This window comes from Procambarus clarkii, chromosome 27, assembly GCF_040958095.1.
Source record: "Procambarus clarkii isolate CNS0578487 chromosome 27, FALCON_Pclarkii_2.0, whole genome shotgun sequence".
In the NCBI taxonomy this organism is placed as follows: domain Eukaryota; kingdom Metazoa; phylum Arthropoda; class Malacostraca; order Decapoda; family Cambaridae; genus Procambarus; species Procambarus clarkii.
In genome coordinates this window covers 27,526,452-27,549,009 of record NC_091176.1, presented here as the reverse complement: position 1 = coordinate 27,549,009, position 22,558 = coordinate 27,526,452, and the positions used below count along the sequence as shown (strand labels likewise).

General features: G+C 44.8%; 1 protein-coding gene across 4 annotated transcripts in view; it reads right to left on the bottom strand.

Annotated features, from left to right (window-relative positions):
- Positions 1-22,558, bottom strand: part of Nost (Nostrin) — a 164,333-nt gene that overhangs the window by 72,576 nt on the left and 69,199 nt on the right. For 2 of the 4 annotated variants that reach the window (XM_045749082.2, XM_069332496.1), the window contains exon 1: positions 16,402-17,823. The exons of the other annotated variants lie outside the window; for them this stretch is intronic. In XM_045749082.2, the coding sequence (XP_045605038.1) occupies positions 16,402-16,515 (114 nt within the window). In that variant the 5' untranslated portion in view covers positions 16,516-17,823. Of the gene's footprint in view, positions 1-16,401; positions 17,824-22,558 lie in introns of those variants that run through there. 4 annotated transcript variants of the gene reach the window in all.

Genomic DNA, 22,558 nt, shown 5'->3' with positions numbered 1-22,558 from the left:
GTGTCCTCCCAAGTGAGGGTAATGAGGAGTCACTAGGCGAAGGTGAGAGGGAAGAGTTACCGCGGGGCGCGTCTTGCGGTGTCCCCTGGCCGCCGCAGCCCGCTCAACTTACCTGGACACGACACAAGAAACATATGGCAACCTATCTTATTACTAGAGATAAAAATACCTGAAATCCTTGCACTGTATCCATATGTCGCTCCCAGTAGATAAACGACATATGAGATTAAGGAACAAGTAGTGTACTGTGAAGACTAATAATAAACATCAGCTCCCCTATGACTGTAATATCTCCATTGCTCAAACAATTATGTATTATCGATAAGACCTACCATTAATGTATAATGACTTACTGTAAATATATAGCTTTTGAAATAGAACGTTCTCTGTAACTAGCTGACATTGCAATTACAAGGTGTGTGAAGGATAGATCAAATTGTTAATATAGTAATCTCCGTTGAGGTCTGATAAAGACCTTTTGTGCCCTTTGTAATGCTTTTTGCGCTACCGCTCACAGGATGAGTATGGGGTGCACAATGAACTACTCGGGTCAGGCTGTGGGTCCCATTAATTGCACTAGAGGTGGTACCCCCATATTATATATATTATATATATATATGGACAAACGAGTAGCTGAATGGATAGACGGATATACAGATGGATGCATAGATGGAGTGGATAGATGGATTGACAGACAGACGAGTATATGACGGATAGATGGATATACAGATGAGTGGATAAAAGGATGGATTGACGGATCCATCACAGCAAACACAGACCCAGGTGACGCCGAGTACCTCCTAGTTTAGTACAAATGCCACCATTGCCAGTACTACAACGCCTCCCATACACACAGTTATTAAACTTTAACATGTGATCTACCTGCAACACCTCAGGTCTCCTGGCGTGTTGAGGCCAGAGGCAGCCAGCCAGTACCACCATAACGCTGCTGTCACTCTTGTCAAGCACCGAGACTCTCGCTCTTCTCTCACACATGACAAACACCACAGTAACACTATGATGGATTATGGAGCTCGCTCTCTCGCGCGCGCTCTCACTCACTCACACACACACACACACACACACACACACACACACACACACACACACACACACACACACACACACACACACACACACAGTGAGTGAGCGAGCGCGAGATGCCGGTGCAGTGATGCACATATTAATAGGGAAAGGGAGGGGGGGGGGGTATAAATGATATAGTGTGGAAGTGTTGACACTCACCTGGTGCACGTAGAGGCCCACACAGCTGAGGAAGACACTGGAGGAGCGAGGCATCTTCTATTACATAGGCCTAGTGGCAGCCTGTCACGGCGCCCTGCTCAACACGCTCCTTCACTCATAACTACCTCTAGTGCCTCCAGGCTCATTAACAGTCTATTCCAGCGCTTCTCTTTACAGTCACTATGGATATCTATGCGTGTCTGGGACCCACATCAGTAGTGAACAAACCGTCCTTCAACCTAACATATAAATTTTATACAATTTTGGTTAATTTTTGAAGAGTGGTGAAGAATACAGCCTTTAACAACAGATTCAAGCGTCCCCTCGCATCTTCAAATATACCCCTCCCCTCATTCTTCAGTCTAGAGTTGAATACCCTTCTGAGCTGGTGACATCCAGCTTGTCATAGCCGGTGTCAGGCACCAATTAGCGGTGGTGGTCGCCAAGCAGTGCTGGGGACGTAAAGTTTTTGCCCCACGAATTCATCCGGCTATTTTGTCCATTACAAACATCTAATAATTCATTGGAATTGCGAAACCTAGGACCTCCGTGCTATAAAATGAACCACCGTCTGCCGCCACCACCACAGTCGACCAGGCTGCTGGAAAAGGTGTTAGTGCGGGATGTAGGTGGTTGATGAGGGTCGCTATACTACGGGGGTATTCAGCAGTAATCCCACCCTCATGTCATGGCTGCAGGGGCGTGAGTGTACAGGGGTGACCAGTACGCAGGCCAACCCTGTCATCAGCTCGCTCACTACCCTCGCTATGCTGTATTTTTGAAGAACAAGAAAACAATATAGTCTCTGAAGGCTCACTTGTCAAGATAAGCTTGTAGCACACGTGTTGCGGCCACACACACTACACCCTGGAGGAGGGCAAGATGTGTGCTGGGCTCTACACTAAGGCTTCCAACGCCTCTCAGAGGCTTCTAATATGGTGTCCCATTTTAAGTCACGGGCTCCTATTACTTACGGGGTCCAGAACCTTTCTACAAATTGCGCTTCCTGCTGCAATCATAGAAAATGGAGCACATCCGCATTCCAAAATCCACTTCTGGTGTCCAATGTTTGCCACCAGCATTGAGTTAAATGTGTATATGAAGAGAATTTCTGGTTGTAATTTAATATTTTCATCTATTTACATGATCACGCACCTGATGGCATATCTGCTACACATACATACCAGAACATTTGATATTCTCTTTACTGTCCTAGTAAATCATACGAATACAAAATTAATACCTCCTAAGCTAGCACCGTTTTTATATAATTATCATTAGAGACCCGAACAATGTACAAAGATAATGCAGATATTAATAATATATGCATTACTGGTCACCCCTTAGGCATGGAAACGCTGCAAGAAATCGGCCAGCCGCGCCAGGCGGGAAGCGCCCCACTCATGTGGGTCCCGACAAGTAAACACAAGTTTTTGTTTATTTAAACACAACTTGCTGACCGACCAAACTTCTCCGCCCTCTGGCCACCTCATAGGAGGGGAGGTCGGGGGTCGTGGTGGGGATCACGCTGCACTTGTCCAAACACCACCAACTCCAGAGACTGAGGGAAAACACTAAGTGGTTCTGCAGTGGTCATGACGTCACAAGAGATGAGTGGAGACCATGTAGTGTAAGCGTACATGGTCGTGCAAGCGTCCCCATGTTGCTTAATTTAGCAAAAATGTTGATGTAACACTGAATCAACGTGTGGTACTGTTGATCCTGGGTTGATTATTACTTTAGCATGGTTTGTTACGCGTATTTTATTATGACATATTACATGTCATATTATGACATGACACCAAAATTGTTATGACATGACAAAATTAAAAAAATCAGCATTTAACAAAAAACGAACTGATCTAACCCTGTCACTCCCTACGTTGCAGGGATCCCAGTTGAAGTCTACTGCTCCAGTTATACACGATAGAGAATCCCCCGTTTTTAAAGTTAGGGTTTGTTTCCAACCGCGGCCTGACCATCAGCCACAGTAATGGCCACAATCACCGTACACTAACTACCGTTACGTGTGGCTCGCTGCTCCTCGTAACCCATCTACCAAGCCTGACCGCCATGTCTAAATCCTGAAGAGGAACCATATTATAAAATCCAGGATACTGAATACCCTGGTGTATATATTTTATGGTGGCTGCATAATGTAACGTGAGAGAGAGAGAAGCTCTTGCCTGGCTCGTGTCCCCCCGCGCCTCCCGCCGCTCCTTGTGTGGTCACTCCTCAAGACAAGTAATTGTCTTAGGTCCTAATGACAAAGCAGTGTTGCAATGGACCGGCAGAGAGCTCTGGTCGTCCGCTCATGCCTGTTACTTCCGCACGTGACAAGACTTCAGAGTTATATTTTACGTGCCCACACTTATAAAGTATGCCGTATGAAACATTGCAAGTCCGTGAGACCACAGACAGCCATCTGTATGGGAGACACTGCTAAGAAATACAAACAAGAACTCGCGAACACACGCGAGAGCATGGAAGTGTGTACACAAAGACGCACACGTGTGCGTTAGTGCGTGCATCATCCGGGACCCGTCAATAATGCGACGTTTAAGGTAACGCTGCAGGCCGACCCAATATGGGGAGGTGGGTTGATGCTGGTGATAGACTACCACTCTGTATGCCAGACTCGGCGGGTATTACTGCCGCCGCCACATGCTCCTCGCCGTCCAGATGGCAGGCTCGAAGATACGATACAACGTGGCACTGATGGCACTGTGGTATGAGCCCAACAGGTCGTCTGAAGAGCTGCCACACCTCGCCCCCGTCAACCCTGCCCTGATACACCAATATTTCTCCCACACCTCCTCACTAAACACGGCTACAAAACACCTAGCTCAAGTTAACTACCTTTAACCTGCCAGAGCAAAAACCCTTAATTAACTAGAGTAAATATGACGTAAGAGATTAACTATGAGCATATAGAGATTATACAAAAATGAACTAGTGAAATTGAATATGCTTCACGACTCTCTAGGTTGTATGCCCAAGACCAAAATATAGAGTTGAGTACGATGAACTATCGGTGTCGCCAACAGTAATTATCAGAAACCATTGCCAGGTGTCACTGGGAGCACAGCTCTCTTCCTCTTGCCACAATTAGATAATTACTCAACCCCAACTTCCTTGTCTCACGTAATACCTTTCACCTCTCATCACACACAATTACTGTTAATTGTAGTTTACTTAAACATATGGACAATGTTATGCCTGGTAGTTCAAACATGATGACAATCGTTGTATTACAGCTGCTGTATTATTACAGCCGTTGCATATATGCAAGTCAATTCCTATTGTTAATCACCTCAGATCTACCAGCTACTTGTGCCCCCAGACCCGTCATGCGGGACCAGCGGACAGCTGACCAGCTCTCACATTTTCAGGTACCTTATGATCGTTAAGTCATTTACGCTTCTTGTGAACTAGTTACAGTTTTCGTTATCAGGTTACTAAGTGTAGTAGTAGTCTGAGAACATTCTGTAGTTAGTGTCACAGTTGGCCAGAGGAAAGCCAGGAAGAAAACTGCAACTTGAAACAATTGTCACTGCAATTAGCTATAGGTCTCAAGAGTCGCCAGCTGCTGAGGTGTTTTGGTCAAGTTTATTTATAGACAAACCACATTTTTCACAACCTTCTGGGCACCCGAACACACGCTGGATTTATATATAGTTTATCTCAAAAGTCAAATAATTCTTGAGGGACGTAAATACTCCCCCTCCACGGAAGAACACATCACTCCCATAGACGCGAACACACACACACACACACACAGTGCCGTAGTGGACAACACATTGAACAACACAGCCAAGGCCACACCGCCTCGGGCAACACCCATCCGCTGCTACAACACATACTATAGAGTTGTAATGCAACACCTCCCCGCACACCCGCCTTGCCAGCCGCTCGACCCACAACTGTGGAGGGAAGTGGGAGGGAGAAGCGAAGGACCCACCCCAACACACTCCTTGCTGGGCCACCTCCATGATGGGGACACCACCCCCTATGCCACCCCCCACCCACCCGCCTCTATTTGGACCAACCATTCCCTCTGCTGAGTCTACTAGGACAACAGCTCTCCTACATATTGTCCTCCCTCATATATATTGTCCAGCCCTCATACATATTGAGTATGTATATGTATATGCATATGTATATGGGTGTGTGTGATATAAAATATATATATATATATATATATATATATATATATATATATATATATATATATATATATATATATATAGAGAGAGAGAGAGAGAGACAGAGAGAGAGAGACAGAGAGAGAGAGAGAGAGAGAGAGAGAGAGAGAGAGAGAGAGAGAGACAGAGAGAGAGAGAGAGAGAGAGAGAGAGAGACAGAGAGAGAGAGAGACAGAGAGAGAGAGAGAGAGAGAGAGAGAGACAGAGAGAGAGAGAGAGAGAGAGAGAGAGAGAGAAAAGAGAAAAAAACAGTTGACTGACAGTTGAGAGGCGGGCCGAAAGAGCCAGAGCTCAACCCCCGCAAGCGTAACTAGGTGAATACAACTAGATGAATACGCAGGCTCCCTGGCTTGCTTACTCACACGCTCCCTTGCCCTTCTCCGTGCCGACCAGCCCTTGCGTCATCTTCACAGTAATTACCATGCAATAAACAAAATTAGCGGTTGTTAGAAAGGCTGAAGACGTTGACAAAAAAAGCACTTGAGGTTACACCACCTGCGAGAACGTCTTCCCTCAGAAGGTGTCCGCCATTACACGGGAGAACGTGGTCCTCTTCCTGGCTTGCCACACCAGAGCCTGGCGACGAAGGTACACCTTCACTTTCCACTGAAACATTACAAGCGGTCGTCAGGAGGTCTGGCGCCAGGGGTCGGGGAAGGTGATGCCATCGCCGAAGGAGCCAGCCAGGGCGGGGTTACATAGGCAGCTAGAAGGAAGCTTGACTTCATTATCTTCCTTGGTCTGGTTCTGGACACTGTGACACTATTGTCCCCGCGAGAGTTATTAAGGCCACACAGGACGTTGTTATGTAACCAGCAAGACTACTTTACTACAAGACTAAAGTGAACACCTCTGTGTAGATATCTCTCTACGTCATTTCCTTGAAAATAAGGCTCATTTACACCGTTGCAGCGGTCAGTTTTACATCTTTTACAAGGAGGCAAAAACGTAAAGATACCAAAAAATCAATCTGTCAACAGCCTCGTGCGCTGATGGGTGGGTGTTTGAAGGTGGGATGGTGTGTACACGAGGGCAGTAGCTGTGTTAGTCTCCCACCGTAAATGTTTAGGCTGCGCTCCTACCCCCCCAGCCTGCCTCCACTTCCTGGCAACAACACCTCATGAAGGAGTTTACAAGTTCACCTGCGTTAAAATACCCACAGAAAAAAATTGCTTGTTTGTAAACATATTGCAAGTATTAATATTTAAGTTATGCGGGACTTGAACCGGATTCTTAAATGTCCCAGTCTTAAGTTAGCATCACTCTACGAACATTTGAGACTTCAGAGCCCAAACTTCGACTCGTTTCACCTGGATTTGAGGAAGAGCCATCTGGTGCCACCAATTTACGATATAACTAACAGCTTTCACGCTCAGGAAGTGTGTTAAGGGTCCAAGTTGTCCCCGCACTCGATAACCGCTCAGGGCGAACAGTAGCCGCCGCCTATACTGTGTTCACACGGAATGGGTATATAATACGCCCCCCCCCCTTTTACCCACACCTCGCTGCTCTCGCTAATGAGCCTCGCCGAAATAGGTTAACATACAATTATTTAGTGGTGTACGATGACGGTATACAAAAGTTACACATTGTAGTACATATGGCCGTACACTACGTCCCCAATCCAACTCTACTAAATCATATATTCCTCACAGGGAGATAAAATTTATCAGTCTAAAGAGACCATACATTCTTCGCACCGTTGCTCAAGCAAGTGTAAATAAACAAGAATTGTTGGAAATTAAACAAGACTTCGGAAATTTTAATTTCCGTTGTCAGGAACAGGAAGTCTGTACTTAGGCCTATATATGGCCCCTCCCCCCAACACTTTCTAAGACGAACTAGTGACCTTTCCCAGGATGCAACCCAGCAGCCTAACTGCTAGGTGAACAGTTTTATTAAGTGAAAGGAAAGTGACCCGACTATTTTTGTCCCGCCCAGGAATAGAACTTGGGATGTCCGACTGTGAGTTGAAAACGAAGACCACTGTACTATACACAGCCGTGGTGTTGGTCCGGCCCATGTGATGTTTTCAGCGGTGAAGCTACTCAGGTGATGTCATTCTTAACACCGTTGCTCAACAAGACTGCAATAAGATACCCATCAAGTCCCCTGACAAAAATAGTCACAAAAACACCATTAATTTACGTGTGACAAAGGCAGTATTTAACCTTGAGTGCTCGTCCTTTAACAAAACCTCTGCTAAACCGAGAATATTTCACTCGATCAAGATATTAAGAGGTGCATTAAAGCCTCAATAACTCTCAAGAGCAGATCAATCAAGACAGATCAGGGCACTACTGAGGGGACAGCTCAGGGCACCACTGAGGGGACAGCTCAGGGGGTGTCCTTGTTTGGACACAATGTTTTGTCATGAGTCCTTTATACACGATACAGTCTAAGACGACCCCTGACTCCTTGTTCTCTAGTTTTCTTGAAAGCCTGCCTTCAAAACTTGAAGGCACGCTTCACGTTTTCCTCTTTCCAAAACTTATGGTTAAGCTTTACCCTACCAGTTGTCTCTAGAACACGACCCATAATTGGTCGTACGATCAAGTCCCCAATTACTACTAGATGAATCGGGTGAAGAGTTTACGATTGGTGCCCAGTAAACCCTCCCAGGTCGGGGACTCGATCCCAGACGAAATCGCTCGCGAGGGACAGCACCGAATGTGCTACCACTCTACCACACACTGTAGGCTAATCATTCAAATCATCCACGCACTCTATCACGAATACACACACACACACACACTTACAGTTTCAAGTGTAGATATGATGGAGCCCAGTAGGCTCAGGAATCTGGACACCAGTTGATTGACACTTGAGAGGCGGGACCAAAGAGCCAGAGCTCAACCCCCGCAAGTGCAACTAGGTGAGCACACACGCACGCACGTTTCACTAATATTGTCCAAGTATTCGGGGCATTTACGGCCTTTATCACCAAATATTTTATTATTAATACAAAAATTATCTTCACAACAACCTAGAATAAGCCATTACCAGGTCAACCCCCAGCATTTGGGTAGTAGGCACACGACGCCTAACGGACGGTAACTTGGCTTAAAGTTGGTGCCTATCAACCATCTGGACACAGTTATTCTACCCTGTCTTCCCTCCGAACTCCACTGTCATCACACCCGTGTCTGGACAAACCTACGCCAGGCGTATTTACTTTTCAAACTCACGCAAGACTGCGAAAATATGACTTAAGAAAATCTTAGAACAAATAAGCTACATATGATATTACATACCTCTGGTGCAACTGTGGAGACCCATAGCCTCGGGGAAGGAAATAAAGAGCATTCGGAGAAAGTTCTTGTAGTTAACTAAATACGTACGAGTATTTGCCTCTACCACCCCTTATTATTATATACTTTATTATGCAATATTACACAGCTAAAGTGTTTAATGGGGATAGAGAGGAGGCATGTGTGACGGTAGGGGAGAGCGGGTGGGGAGGTGGCAGTATTGTGTGACAAGCGGGTGGATGGGGGGGGGGAGGGTGGCAGTGTTGTGTGACAGGGGTGGGGGGAGGGGGTTATGCATGACAGGGGTGGGGGGGGAGGGGGTGATGCATGACAGGGGTGGGGGGGGAGGGGGTGATGCATGACAGGGGTGGGGGGGGAGGGGGTGATGCATGACAGGGGTGGGGGGGGGCTGGACGAAGGAGGGGGTGCAGTATTTTTGCTCGGCACTGCTAAAGAACGCTACCAGGAGTGAAAATTAAAATAAAGTGTTTATATAGCATTGCGAATGGCTGCAAGTGGTGCACTTACGGAGTCAGGTGCTATCGATTAGCTCAGTGCGTCCCGGTGCCTCTCCTCCGTCGGGGAGGAGACGAGCATCAATGTCTGCCGTATGTGGTTAAATTATGACATTCATGATTCCAAATCAATATATTCTATTATTAGCATGAATGGAGCCGAACTGGTGATACCCGGGTCACTTACTGTTACTTTATTATTTCTACCACCATAGTTAGTGGTTTTTTTAGATATATACAAGAGTTGTTACATTCTTGTAGAGCCACTAGTACGCGTAGCGTTTCGGGCAGGTCCCTGGAATACGATCCCCTGCCGCGAAGAATCGTAATTCTTAATTCTTAATTTTTAAGAGAACATTCCACACTGGGCGGATACACATTGCTGAAACATACAAACGTGACTTTTCTGTTGTGCGCTAATGTTTACGTCCACCTGTATGATAGGTGCTAGTCTCTACCTGTTTGCCCTCGTGGCTTCCACTACTTCCTACACGTGCTTGAGAGCCAGACTCGAGGCGCCGCAGCCAGCCCAACAGGAAGCCTCCAACATCAGCAGGATGTGGTCAGTGGTCTCACGTAAATAAATACCTAAGCGTATCAGCGACAAGCAATCAGAGACGCAAAATTAGATAAAGCGAGGGAAATTGACACCCAGGTACTCCCTCGCAGTGTTTTGGGTGGGAACGGACAGTTGCCAGAAGGGGGAGGAGGGGGCTGTGTGATGGGGGAGGAGGGTGCTGTGTGATGGGGGAGGGGGATGCTGTGTGATCAGTGTGGTGGGGGTGGACGGGACCGTAAGTGTTGGGATGATGTGCGTGGTCGGGGCCGCCAATGTCATCATACGTCGTCACGCCTTCCCAAATTCTTCTGACTTCCAGTTCCGTTAGTGCATTTTCATACCCTCCCCATCCCCCTGACTTTCAGGTCATGGAACAGTTTGGTGACATTCTTTTAATGTGTGTCTAGCCTGACCATGTGCTTAATGAGGCGGGGAATATCCAACAAGTGCTTCCATGTTGTGTGGTGAGCAGTATTCGTGCGATTCTTTGTTCAGGTTCCTGAAGGTATGACTTCTGCTGACGTTACAGGTTTAGTGCATCTCCGAGGGCAGTGCTTATCCAGCAGGCATACATATGCACTTTTCTTTTTTAGATGTGCTTGCTGTGATTGAGATTCAGCTCCTGGAACCTGCATTTTTAGAAGTCTGTCGTCTGAAGTAGTGACTCCCAACAAATCCTCCAAAGCCCGGTCAGGTGGGTACCGGAGCAAATGAGACTTCCGTTAGCAGGCTTCAAGCTCCCCCTTCCCACAGCTCGTCTTAAGCCTTATCCTACATGTTTTTCCTGGAAGGCAATCCGCTAAATCATTTTACAACCAGGTTGCTGGGTGAAGGTGTTCTCACTATTATGACTTAGACCTGTAAAGGGTATTAGCCTCCAAAACCTCCCCTACTGACTACTGTATCTCCATTTACTGAGGTACAAAATTTTGTTGTTGTTACTCTTTTCATATATATTAGTTCCACCTGTGCCTCCTTGTTCGTGGACCACATATTATAAATTAGCTGTCCTTGCCTGCGTCTGCTCTGTTTATTTTCAATGAAAATTTTGCATGTGATAAGTATGTCTCCTCTGACTTCTATATTCCAGTGACGCAAAGTTTGATTCCCTCAAGTCTTTCCTCGTAATTGATCTCGCAGCTCTGCGCGAGTTCATGCCCACACGAGGCTTCTTCAGCTCGAAGTTCTTCTCGTCTTACAGATTTAATTAAGGAAGCCCTTCACTCACCGCCTGCTGGACCGAGTAGAAACCAACATTCGTTCCGTAATTTACAAAAGGACAGTTTATAGGCTAGTCGCATTCTATGAAACTTTAAACAGGGCCCCCATCTACCAACACGCAATACCAGCAAAAAATATAAAAAAATGTATAAAATTTAACTAGAAGTAAATTATTATCGGGAGAAAACGCTAAGCCATTACGACAATGTAGCACTAATAGAGTAAGACAAAATGACATATGAGGAGAACTCTAACTCTGATAAATTGTTAAACAACAAGCAACCCGTCCTCGACTCAAGTCCATTACATCCAGCGGTCAACCCCACAGATGCATTCATAAATTTTTACATGCTGTTCATTCAAAACGGAAATTTTCTCAAGTATAAATTAATATTATAATATATTACCATATTGTGCAACCGTTTTTCATTCATAAACAGGGGGTTTGGCGGGTGCTTGGAATCACTTTTGGGTCTTTTTGGAGGACGGGCTGATATATGATAATGCCGAGAACCGAACCCAGGTTCACGGGACTGTCAACCTTCAACCCGTCCTCGACTCAAGTCCATTACATTCAGCGGTCAACCCCACAGACGCATTCATAAATTTTAACATGCTGTTCATTCAAAACGGGAATTTTCTCAAGTATAAATTAATATTATTATATATTGCAATATTGTGTATATATAGGCATAGGATAGGTTAGGTCAGGTGTTTAGGTTCTGTTGGCGATTTTTTGTAATGTAGTACGTGGGTGAAGCATTTATAGCGTTGTGATTCGAACAAAATTCGTCAGTGAAGCACTTGTTCCGGATATGTTCGAAAGTCAGCAGTTGTGAGTCGTGTGTAAACCGCTTTTCATTCATAAACAGGGGGTTTGGCGGGTGCATGGAATCACTTGTTCTCTGTAGCAGCCTAGCGAGTCCCATACACAAGACGCAGCGTTGCGTCTCACTTTACATTCACTCACGCTACAGTCACTAGGTACCCCACTAGCCTAGTCTCACTATATTTAGCATATAGACAAACAAATCTTCAAGTTGGAATCTTTTTATGGAAAAAAATGTGTAAGAGCTCTTGGCGTATTGGAGAGGTTGTTAGGTCAGCTTATATTTGGCGTAGGTTAGATTAGGCTTTAATATAGAATGAACTGGATTTGTTTAGATGATTTGGGAAGTTATTTTCTATAGATTAATATTTTACACAAATTGTACAGAACTACTTTTGTCACAGACACGCAAACAAGCTGCACATCTCATACATAAAGTTACCAACAAAGTTAAAATATATTGCTTTAATATCATTACAGGTATTAATGTTGTCAAATACGACACACGTTGTTTCCAATGGTATAACGGGACCTACATGCGTCCAGAGGTGTGGGAATCATTCACGAGTGTGTCGAGGAAGTACACAACCGCACTCTACAAGTCTCCCAGACATGAAACAACGCACTCAAGTGTCACTCGTGCTGTAATATCTAGTTTTAAGTGTGTCCATCGCAGTAACACCCTCACAAAATGGTCTATGCAACAGTTTTCATCAAGATATTGCAAAAGTGGACGCAGTGGGGGGGGGGAGGTGTGTGTTGCACGCCGCTATCTGTTGCACGCTTTCCCCAGTGCAACATGGGGGAGGGAGAGAGAGAGAGGAAGGGAGTAATCGGTGGAGTAACTGTTGGAGGGGTTGGTCGGCGTGGCAACTGGTGGAGGGGGTAAACGAGGCAGGTGGTGGGGTTTCATCACGTTATGGCATCCGAGGAAGTTTTAACATTGCCATAGGAATTGCTATTTCACGTGAGCAGATCAGCTGATACTAATGATTCACACTGACTTCGCCAGCCCGTTGCCTCGATTTGCCACAACGTAAAAAAATGCAACCGTTTTGCCTAGCCAGGTAATGAGTCGGTTGTAGAGCTTCTTGTCATATTCCAGGGCTGCCTGGCACCGCTGATATTTGGAGAAGACATGTCACCTGATTTCAAATGTCACACTATCAACAATAGTTAGTTAAGCCAAGTGTGGTGGTGGATGCCTAGCTGATTACCTCCAGCCATCTTGTGTAGCAGGTGATCAGGTGCAGAAGCCACTCAGGTTGACGCCCTGATCACCACACTGGAAGACAACAGGGGAGAGGCAGCAGCGTGGGGGGGGACCCACTACACCTGAGGGACACCTGCAAACGTGACCGCACAAAGCACGAAATAACGTAAGCAAACATCTTTAAGGAGCGTAGCGGACCCGGGCCTCATGGAGGAAGCACCTACGCCACCCCGTCACTCTTCACACTCATATTTTTAAAGTCGAGATCTTAAATATTACACACTAAAGACTTGCGTTTCGTGGCGCTTTATACCGATATCACACACCGGGAAAAATGCATAAGATCCACACCTAGCCGGACCCCAGACCCCACACACCTAACCAGACCCCAGACCCCACACACCTAGCCAGACCCCAGACCCCACACACCTAGCTGAACCCAACACCCCCCACACCTAGCAGGACTATTACCGGACAACACGCCTAATGGGATGGTTTTGCAGTGTCGAAGACAATAAACGTATTTGGCTTATCAAAGTTCTTCAAGCCAGCGACTGATAATACTCAAGATGCAACTGGTACCCGCAGCCTAAATCCTGGGTACCTATTGGCTGCTACTTGAACAAAGGCATCAGGTGAAAGGAACTGTGCCTAACCTTTCGACCAGCTGCGCGGCCCACTATGATACATGTGACCGTCAACTTGACGAACAGAGGCGAGAATGGTGGCTAAGTCGCCTAGAGGATGTTAAGTCATGCTTGTCTCCAGCACGGAGACAAGCAAGCCTTGACCAATACCACCTAGTTCCACCCCCCTCCCCGCCACACTGAGACCAATACCACCTAGTTCCACCCCCCTCCTGCCACACTGAGACCAATACCACCTAGTTCCACCCCCCTCCCCGCCACACTGAGACAAGCCTTCATCAATATCACCTAGCGCCTGCACCCTTTCACCTTCCACTCCACCTTGCCCCTCTCAGGCACTCTTTCCTCTGCTGCCTGCACTCTGGTTACCGGGAGAGGAGCCCTACACAGTGTCACCGCCCCTCGACAAATGACCCGCCAAGAATCCCTTTCGAGTGGTTTTACCCTACCTTGCGATGATTTCGGGGCTCAACGTACCTGCAGCCCGGTCATCGATCAGGCCCCCTGTTGTTTGTTTTAGAGTTAGCTACTCGGAACTCGAATTTACATGTAACAGGGGCTCTGGCGAGCCCGTAATTGGTTTCACCCATTTCGCAACATTTAAGTAGGTCTCCGAACATCTTGGGGTGAGGGTCATCAGCACCCCACGACATGATAATGCTTGATACCTGGTTGATGGGGTTCTGGGAGTTCTTCTACTCCCCAAGCCCGGCCCGAGGCCAGGCTTGACTTGTCAGAGTTTGGTCCACCAGGCTGTTGCTTGCAGCGGCCCGCAGGCCCACATATCCACCACAGCCCGATTGGTCCAACACTTCTTGAAGAAAACTATCCAGTTTTCTCTTAAAGATGTCCGTGGTTGTTCCGGCAATATTTCTTATACTTGCTGGGAGGATGCAAGATCCTGCATCACAATAACAAGTCTAGTCACAAGAGACTGAAAGAAAGAGAAGTAGAAGCCACCTCCATCCGCAGCTTCAAGGCCAGATTCGATAAAGAATTCTTTCATCAGGAAAATGTAATTATAACCTAACCTAACCAGACCTCACTCCAGCCCCCCCCCCCAGTTACTGTTAGGTAAGCGAGTACATGGACCCGGCTCCCGACATGCAACTCAACACTGATTCAAGCTGTGGGAGCAGTTTTGGTGACAGTTTATAATTGGTTAAATCTCCAGCAGCAAATATCCCAAATTAGCTTACTATAGGCATGCATGCCCGTGCCTATAACTTTTTCCCTGCCGCCAACTGGTTGGGTTCTGGTGCATTGTAGACAAATGGAAATTGCATGTAATTAGTTCACCGCCACACATGTCAATTGTTTAGCATAAAGAACATCAGAATGCAGTTCCTAATCCCACTATATGACTCGCTAACCTTTCTGTCACCGCCCACAGGATAGGAATGTGGTCCGTAATAAACCAAACTACACGTAGTGATGGTGGTCACACGTGACCAAACATTACATCAAACAACGATACAAACACACATCGAAACACTTGAGCAAAAGAGGAACACGAGAAAATGGTGTAATGGCATTAGAGTGCAAGAAGAAAGGAAGGGCCAAACAGGGAGAAGGCGAGGTCAGGTGAAGAAAGGTAGAGATGGGGCAAGGGTCGTGCACTCCCTCACAGTCCAGAATAAGGATGCGCACTTTGTGGTCCATTTGCCAAACTATTTATTGAAGTTCTTAAAAGTAAACAACAAAAAACTTAGGTTTTAATCTAATCAAACTAACCTTTAGCGTAGAAATCCAATATTAAACATTTGGAGGTCATCATTCGATTATAGAGTATGATTTTAAGTAATTAATGTTCACACAGTGAAGGTTGATGCCGTGTACAGAGGTGAAGGATGTGTTAGTCACGAGGTGTGAGGTTCGTCAGCCTCACCTGAACAGCAGGTGTGGGGGATATATGAAGTTATCGGTACACCTGCTGGTTCAACAGCGCACCTTCCCCCACACCCTAATATCATATTACATATAGTCTATGCAAAGAACCACAGATAAGTAAAAATGTTTGCCTTCGCGCTTTCGTGTTCAACGCCAAAAATATTCGGGGATATATTCATCAGTTTCGGGTTTTCCTTTGCCTTTATATCTATCAAATGACGACGACTTGCTAAGTAATCTTAACACACTTCAGTTCTTAATTTCATGTTATTGTAAACTTTATCGTCATGGGCTAGAGTTATTGGGAACACTTGTATCATATTCTAGAGGTAGAGTGATAGGTGAAGATTTAGGGGTTGTGAAAGTCCATACCACCTACCATGTGAACCCTGTGTGCCCGTCTCTCCATATACAGGCTCCAGTCTCGACACCACCTTCACTTACAACACATCTCTAACCCTGTCCATGGAGGACAGAAGAAAATGTATATATGCTGGTTAGCATTGTAAATGTGTGGCCACGTCTGTGGTAGAAAAAAACAACTTACCGTCTGACATGAAAGGGGCGCATCAATGAGGTCTTGTGCAGGCGAGGAGTCACAATAACGTGGCTCATACACTAGACCACACACTAGAAGGTGAAGGGACGACGACGTTTCGGTCCGAGAATGGTCCAGGACGGACCGAAACGTCGTCGTCCCTTCATCTTCTAGTGTGTGGTCTGGTCATCAATGAGGTCTTGTCTCAGCGAATACCACCAATCGCCTAGTAGTAGGCGACTACCTACTTACCTACCTGGCGAAGCGTAGGAAAAGAACTGAACATACCTGCTGGAGTTCCGAGGGCTCGTCGTCGGAGTTCTCCCCGGCGGAGTGCACGCTCCACCTGGCGTACTGCTGCGACACCACCTGGATCAGCGAGTTTAGGTGGCCCGTCAGCATGGTGCTGCAGTTCCTCCCTCGACGGGTCGCCCTTCCAACCCACTCCCCACACCGGCTTACGTCAGCCGTCTCCGTCACCGTCGCCTCCGTGATTGCCTCGTGTTCGTCCTCGTCGCCAAATACTCGGTACACCTCTACAACTTGCAATATTCACAGGAAGCCTTCGTCAACTCCATGGCCTTATGCAGTCCACACACTGTAGCCTTATGTAGTCCACACACTGTAGCCTTATGTAGTCCACACACTGTAGCCCCAAGTAGTTCACACACTGTAGCCTTATGTAGTCCACACACTGTAGCCTTATGCAGTCCACACACTGTAGCCTTATGTAGTCCACACACTGTAGCTTTATGTAGTCCACACACTGTAGCTTTATGTAGTCCACACACTGTAGCCTTATGCACTAGGTAGTCCACACACTGTAACCTTAGGTAGTCCACACACTGTAGCCTTATGTAGTCCACACACTGTAGCCTTATGTAGTCCACACACTGTAGCCTTATGTAGTCCACACACTGTAGCTTTATGTAGTCCACACACTGTAGCCTTATGCACTAGGTAGTCCACACACTGTAACCTTAGGTAGTCCACACACTGTAGCCTTATGTAGTCCACACACTGTAGCTTTATGTAGTCCACACACTGTAGCCTTATGCACTAGGTAGTCCACACACTGTAACCTTAGGTAGTCCACACACTGTAGCCTTATGTAGTCCACACACTGTAGCCCCAAGTAGTCCACACACTGTAGCCTTATGTAGTCCACACACTGTAGCCTTATGTAGTCCACACACCGTAGCTTTATGCAGTCCACACACTGTAGCCCCAAGTAGTCCACACACTGTAGCCCCAAGTAGTCCACACACTGTAGCCCCAAGTAGTCCACACACACACACACTGTAGCCCCAAGTAGTCCACACACACACACACTGTAGCCCCAAGTAGTCCACACACACACAGTAGCCCCAAGTAGTAGACACTGAACCGAGGAAACCAAGATGTGGGAGGAGTTACCCCAAGTGGTGACTTCTGGGCGAGGCTCAGGATTGGCTCATCAGTTAACACACTGAATCACCTCACTTAATTCCAAGTAAACACTAAAACAACACGTCCACCGCCATTCCATATTTTACCCACTGTACTTGTGGTACAAATTTGACAAAATATTTCCTCCGGGGATAATTGTGCGAAGCAGGGGGTGGGGGGCTATGGCGCGAGAGTACAAGTAGATTATAGGAAGGGTCGAGACGAGGCTGTAGAGCCGAGAGCGACGTAGTTGGTGGTGGTGACGGTCCGGAGGTGAGCGTATTACTGGCTACACTCCTGGGGGTAGTGACTGTATATCCTGCCTTCCTGTGTGGCACCCTCACCCCCCCCCCCCCAACACACACACACACACACACACACACACACACACACACACACACACACACACAATCTGTACACCAGTTGATTGACAGTTGAGAGGCGGGACCAAAGAGCCAAAGCTCAACCCCCGCAAGCACAAATAGGTGAGTACAAATAGGTGAGTACACACACACACACAATGCCTTGACAGTTTGAGAGGCGGGACCAAAGAGGAGAGCTCAACCCCTCGCAAGCACAACTAGGCGAATACACACGACAAATATTTATATAAATGAATGTACATGTTAAGTATGTATTGCCAGGATTAATGAGTATCTGCATAACACCATGTATTCCATATACTTATTCCTGAACTACTATACCATTGTATATAAAGTATATATATTATATATATATATTATATATATATTATATATATATATATATATATATATATATATATATATATATATATATATATATATATATATATATATATATATATATATTTATTTTGACCCGTACACCATTTACGTACGTGCGTAATGGTGTAGGTAAATAGGTTCCGTATTTACCTGCACCACATAGACACGTGTCTGTAACAGTGCAGCCGCTGCTGTCTTGCAGACACGTGTCTGCTGAGTTGCAGCTGCTGCTGCTGTTACATATCTTCCTACTACCAGCTCGTCCTCTCCAGCGTTCACAACGTCACTAAACTGATGTACTAAAATTGCCTGAACCTAATCTAAGAGAGGATCCATGAATAGAAAACGGGACATCACGTAAATTTTGAGAGCCGCTACGATTTTTAGTACATCAGTTTTTGCCCTTATGGCATTTGTACGTCTAATATGTGACGTACTATTCAGTAAGACAGGCTGGTACATAAGCACATTTCATTTCATTATTATGCACTCCATACCCATCCCGAGAGCGGTGGTGGAAAGGGTTACAGAGGTACTTAATCGGTTCAGGAACCGAACCGCATAGTTCGTCTAGTTCAGCAAGTGACAATCTTGTGAAGCTAGTTACATAATTGTTAATATTACATGCACATGTAAGTAAATAAATATACATGTACACAAATACATATATATATCAATAATCTTTTTATATCAAGTGATTCAACAACTCTATACATAAGCACAGATAAGGGCGTGTAACTCGTGTTATATCCGAACACGGGATATGAGTAACGTTTTAAACTAACCCTCTCTCATGTTTTCTTCATTTCCAATAAAACATGCTAAGTGTGATGACTTTGTATGGGCCTGTAAGAATAATCTGAACCAACAACTTGATATATCATATAAGGTATTAACAAAAATTAAGATTTTTTTTTAATACTTATTTTTTCCTTAATTTCCATGTCTGATCTTGACATAATAGTGGCAGACATGGTGAAAATAACACTAACACATTTGTAACAAAACCTATCAAAACTTAACCAAAAGAAAAAGATGGTACTGGTACTTTCAGCAGATATTCCTATGCAAGCGAAATCCTGTATAATTTTGAACATCTCTCATTTTGTTTTCAGTTCAGCCGATGCCGAACTGTCCAGCGAGTTTGCTTATATAATGCTACTTGGCAACGTGTTCAACGTATCCTGTAACGGTGTAACCCTATTTCCGAACCAGCGTTTGTTTCTTTTCCAAGTCTAAAGTTATGCACTTTGGTTCCCCCACTGTCAGGGACAGCAACTATATTAAGATCACCAAGGTTCCCAAGGACCAACTACTGACTTTCTCTAGGATGAAACCACAACAGTTTCTTTACTCCAGAGTACACATTTACTGCTAGGTAAACAGAGGCATCGTGTGTAACGAAATGTTCCTAAACGTCTCGATCCGCCCAGAAATATAACTCTGGTCCAAGGCATTGTGAGTGGGCTGTGCTAGCTCCCCTATACATGGTGAATTTGGCACCAATATCTATTGAACCACTTTTCTGCCTTACAATTTTCAAGCCCGTCCTCGCATACAAAGATCCAAACTCGTTAATCCAGCCACCAGATATGAAATGTTTATGAGTGAAAAGCGGTTTACACACGACTCGCAACTGATGACGTCTGAACACTTCTGGAAAAAGTGCTTCGCTCACGTCCTCTGTCCGAACCACAATTCTATAAATGCTTCACCCTCGTACTTCAAATACAAATAATCGCCAACAGAATCTAAACACCTAATCTAACCTACGCCTACCTATACATAGAATTTTTATGTATAATAATATTAATTTATATGAGATCAAGACAATTATTAATACACTGTTTAAATTGATGAATACATCTGGAAGGCCGGCAGCCGCTCTAAACAGCCTAGTGTGAGGACGGGTTGAATTTTCTGGGAATTTTTTATTTATCACCGGAGAGTTCAACATGCAAGAAATATAGAGTAATCGGAATATGTGCCAGAGCCATATAATGAATAAAATGCACTAACCAAATACTCACTAAAAAACTGCATAAGAATCATACAAGGAGCACTGACAGCACTCTGGACCGCACTCTGGACCACACTCTGGACCACACACTGGACCACACTCTGGATAACTCCGTCCACACTCACCTGGAAACAAAATAATTAACGAATTAGCTACTTCACTCACATTGTTCCCAGTCATTCAGCACCTTCCTTCCCAACTGTGACATACCTCTGATCTAGCTCAAAATAAATGTGTCACTTTTTAAAAGTTAATACGAGTCACTATACACCCATCAGCTTAAAGCAAACCGATAACACGGGAAACCATGAGATGCATAACACTTGAAGCTAGTGATAGTCATCTTCAAAATATCTAACCAACTGAATTCTGTTCCTTCACTGGCAGTTCTGTGCACTTGATCACAGGGAGAACTGGTTGTGCATGTGCAGTATATAACGCAAATTAAATGATCATGTATAGTATGCAGAGAGTAAATGACTGGACAAGCACAACACAGACTGAGCTATTCGGTATTCATCTAGCCACTATCAAACTCAATAGGGTGGAGTGGTATTTTGTGACCAAAAGTTCTCTGCAGTCTTTAAATATCCCATCACAATGTCTGAAGTAACTTTAATATTAAATGGAATGTGATTTTTGCCACTGATAATAACTTTTATACAAAATTAGTGTACATGCCATCCCACATTAGAATTGGAACGCATCACTTTGGACTGTCGATCGATTAACCAATGAGACGCAGGAAAGAACACACACATTATGACTTTGTATCATCTAATGCAAATATTAAAAATATACAAATTAAACTGATTACTAAAGATTTCGAAGAACTGAGAAATGCCAAAAGACCTGAAAGTTGCAGTATTAAAAGCTATACCAACTTTTGTAATAGCCCCAGCAACCTTCCATAGTAGCCCCAGCAACCTTCCGTAGTAGCCCCAAACAACCTTCCGTAGTAGCCCCAAACAACCTTCCGTAGTAGCCCCATCAACCCTCCGCCAACACCAACTGTTTTCACAACCTTTACTAATGCCGACGACATTCGTTGTTTCTTGTTTTTGTGGAAATTAAACATCAGTGTTACCGCTAAGGTTTTATCAACCACAGCGGGGAGAGTGGGCATGTGCCTCGGGGAATGTCATATTTGGTTATTAAGACAGCTTTTTTTTTTAATTTATGCCACTTTTGCAATCACCTTTTGTGTTCTCATCAGGTTCGAGTTGTATATTTTATCTGGTAGAATGTTTATGTACATCAGTATTGGTTCCAGGACTGATCCTTGTTTTTCACTTCTGATTCCGCCTCCCAACTTCGATTCACTGTTTCTTGTTTTTTTCAAGTTATAGCCCCGCTCCTGTGCCAGGTAAGTCTACTACGGGCTCACCATAGCCCGTGCTACTTGGAACATTTTGTTCCAAGTAGCGAATCTCAACCACAACAGCTTCTTGTTATATATTTCACCCAGTAACTGTATGCTATTCTTGTGGCGGACAGTTGGAAATAGTTTACTTATAATGTTGGAAAACCGTTGTCCACTAATCCTTTGCCTGCTTGCCTTACGTCTTTAAGACATCCTGCCGATTTTTTCCTAGAATTCTGTGACGATAAACAGGCCCTGCCCTCTCTGAATCATGTACAGTATAGCTGAAATATGGAATGGCGTCATAAAGTAAGTTTACCGTTACATAACAAACAAAAGAGTTCTCACTCAGTCTATTGGTACTATAGAATAAAATTGGGAATTAGTTTATGAAGCTGAGATGGCAAATATTTTAAATACCTATACGTTTCTTCCTTATGGAATTACTGTGGAAAATATTAGTATTATTAAGTTTCTAAAACCGCTACTAGATAATGAGCTAAACTTCCTTTGATTTATTACCATTTGCAATAGGATGTACTATATTTATTGTTCCCAGGAAGACAAATGAAACAGCGAGCCCTGATAAATTATATCCAGAAATATTAAAGTTCAAAATAGCTTTGCGAAATCCTTGACCGAACTTTTAACACGTCACACTAAACAAAAACTGTTCTGCATGAGAGGAACTTGCAGGTGTCACGCCAATACGTAAAAAACAAACAAATAAACTTTTCCTTCTTATTATCAACCAATTGACCTTACTTCAGTAATTGGTAAACTCTGAAATAATTAATCGATATATTTCAACATCTAAGAGTCGGAATCTAATTAAAGATTGACTGATGGGTGCTAGTGATTTTAGGTAAAACTACCAGTGTAATGAAA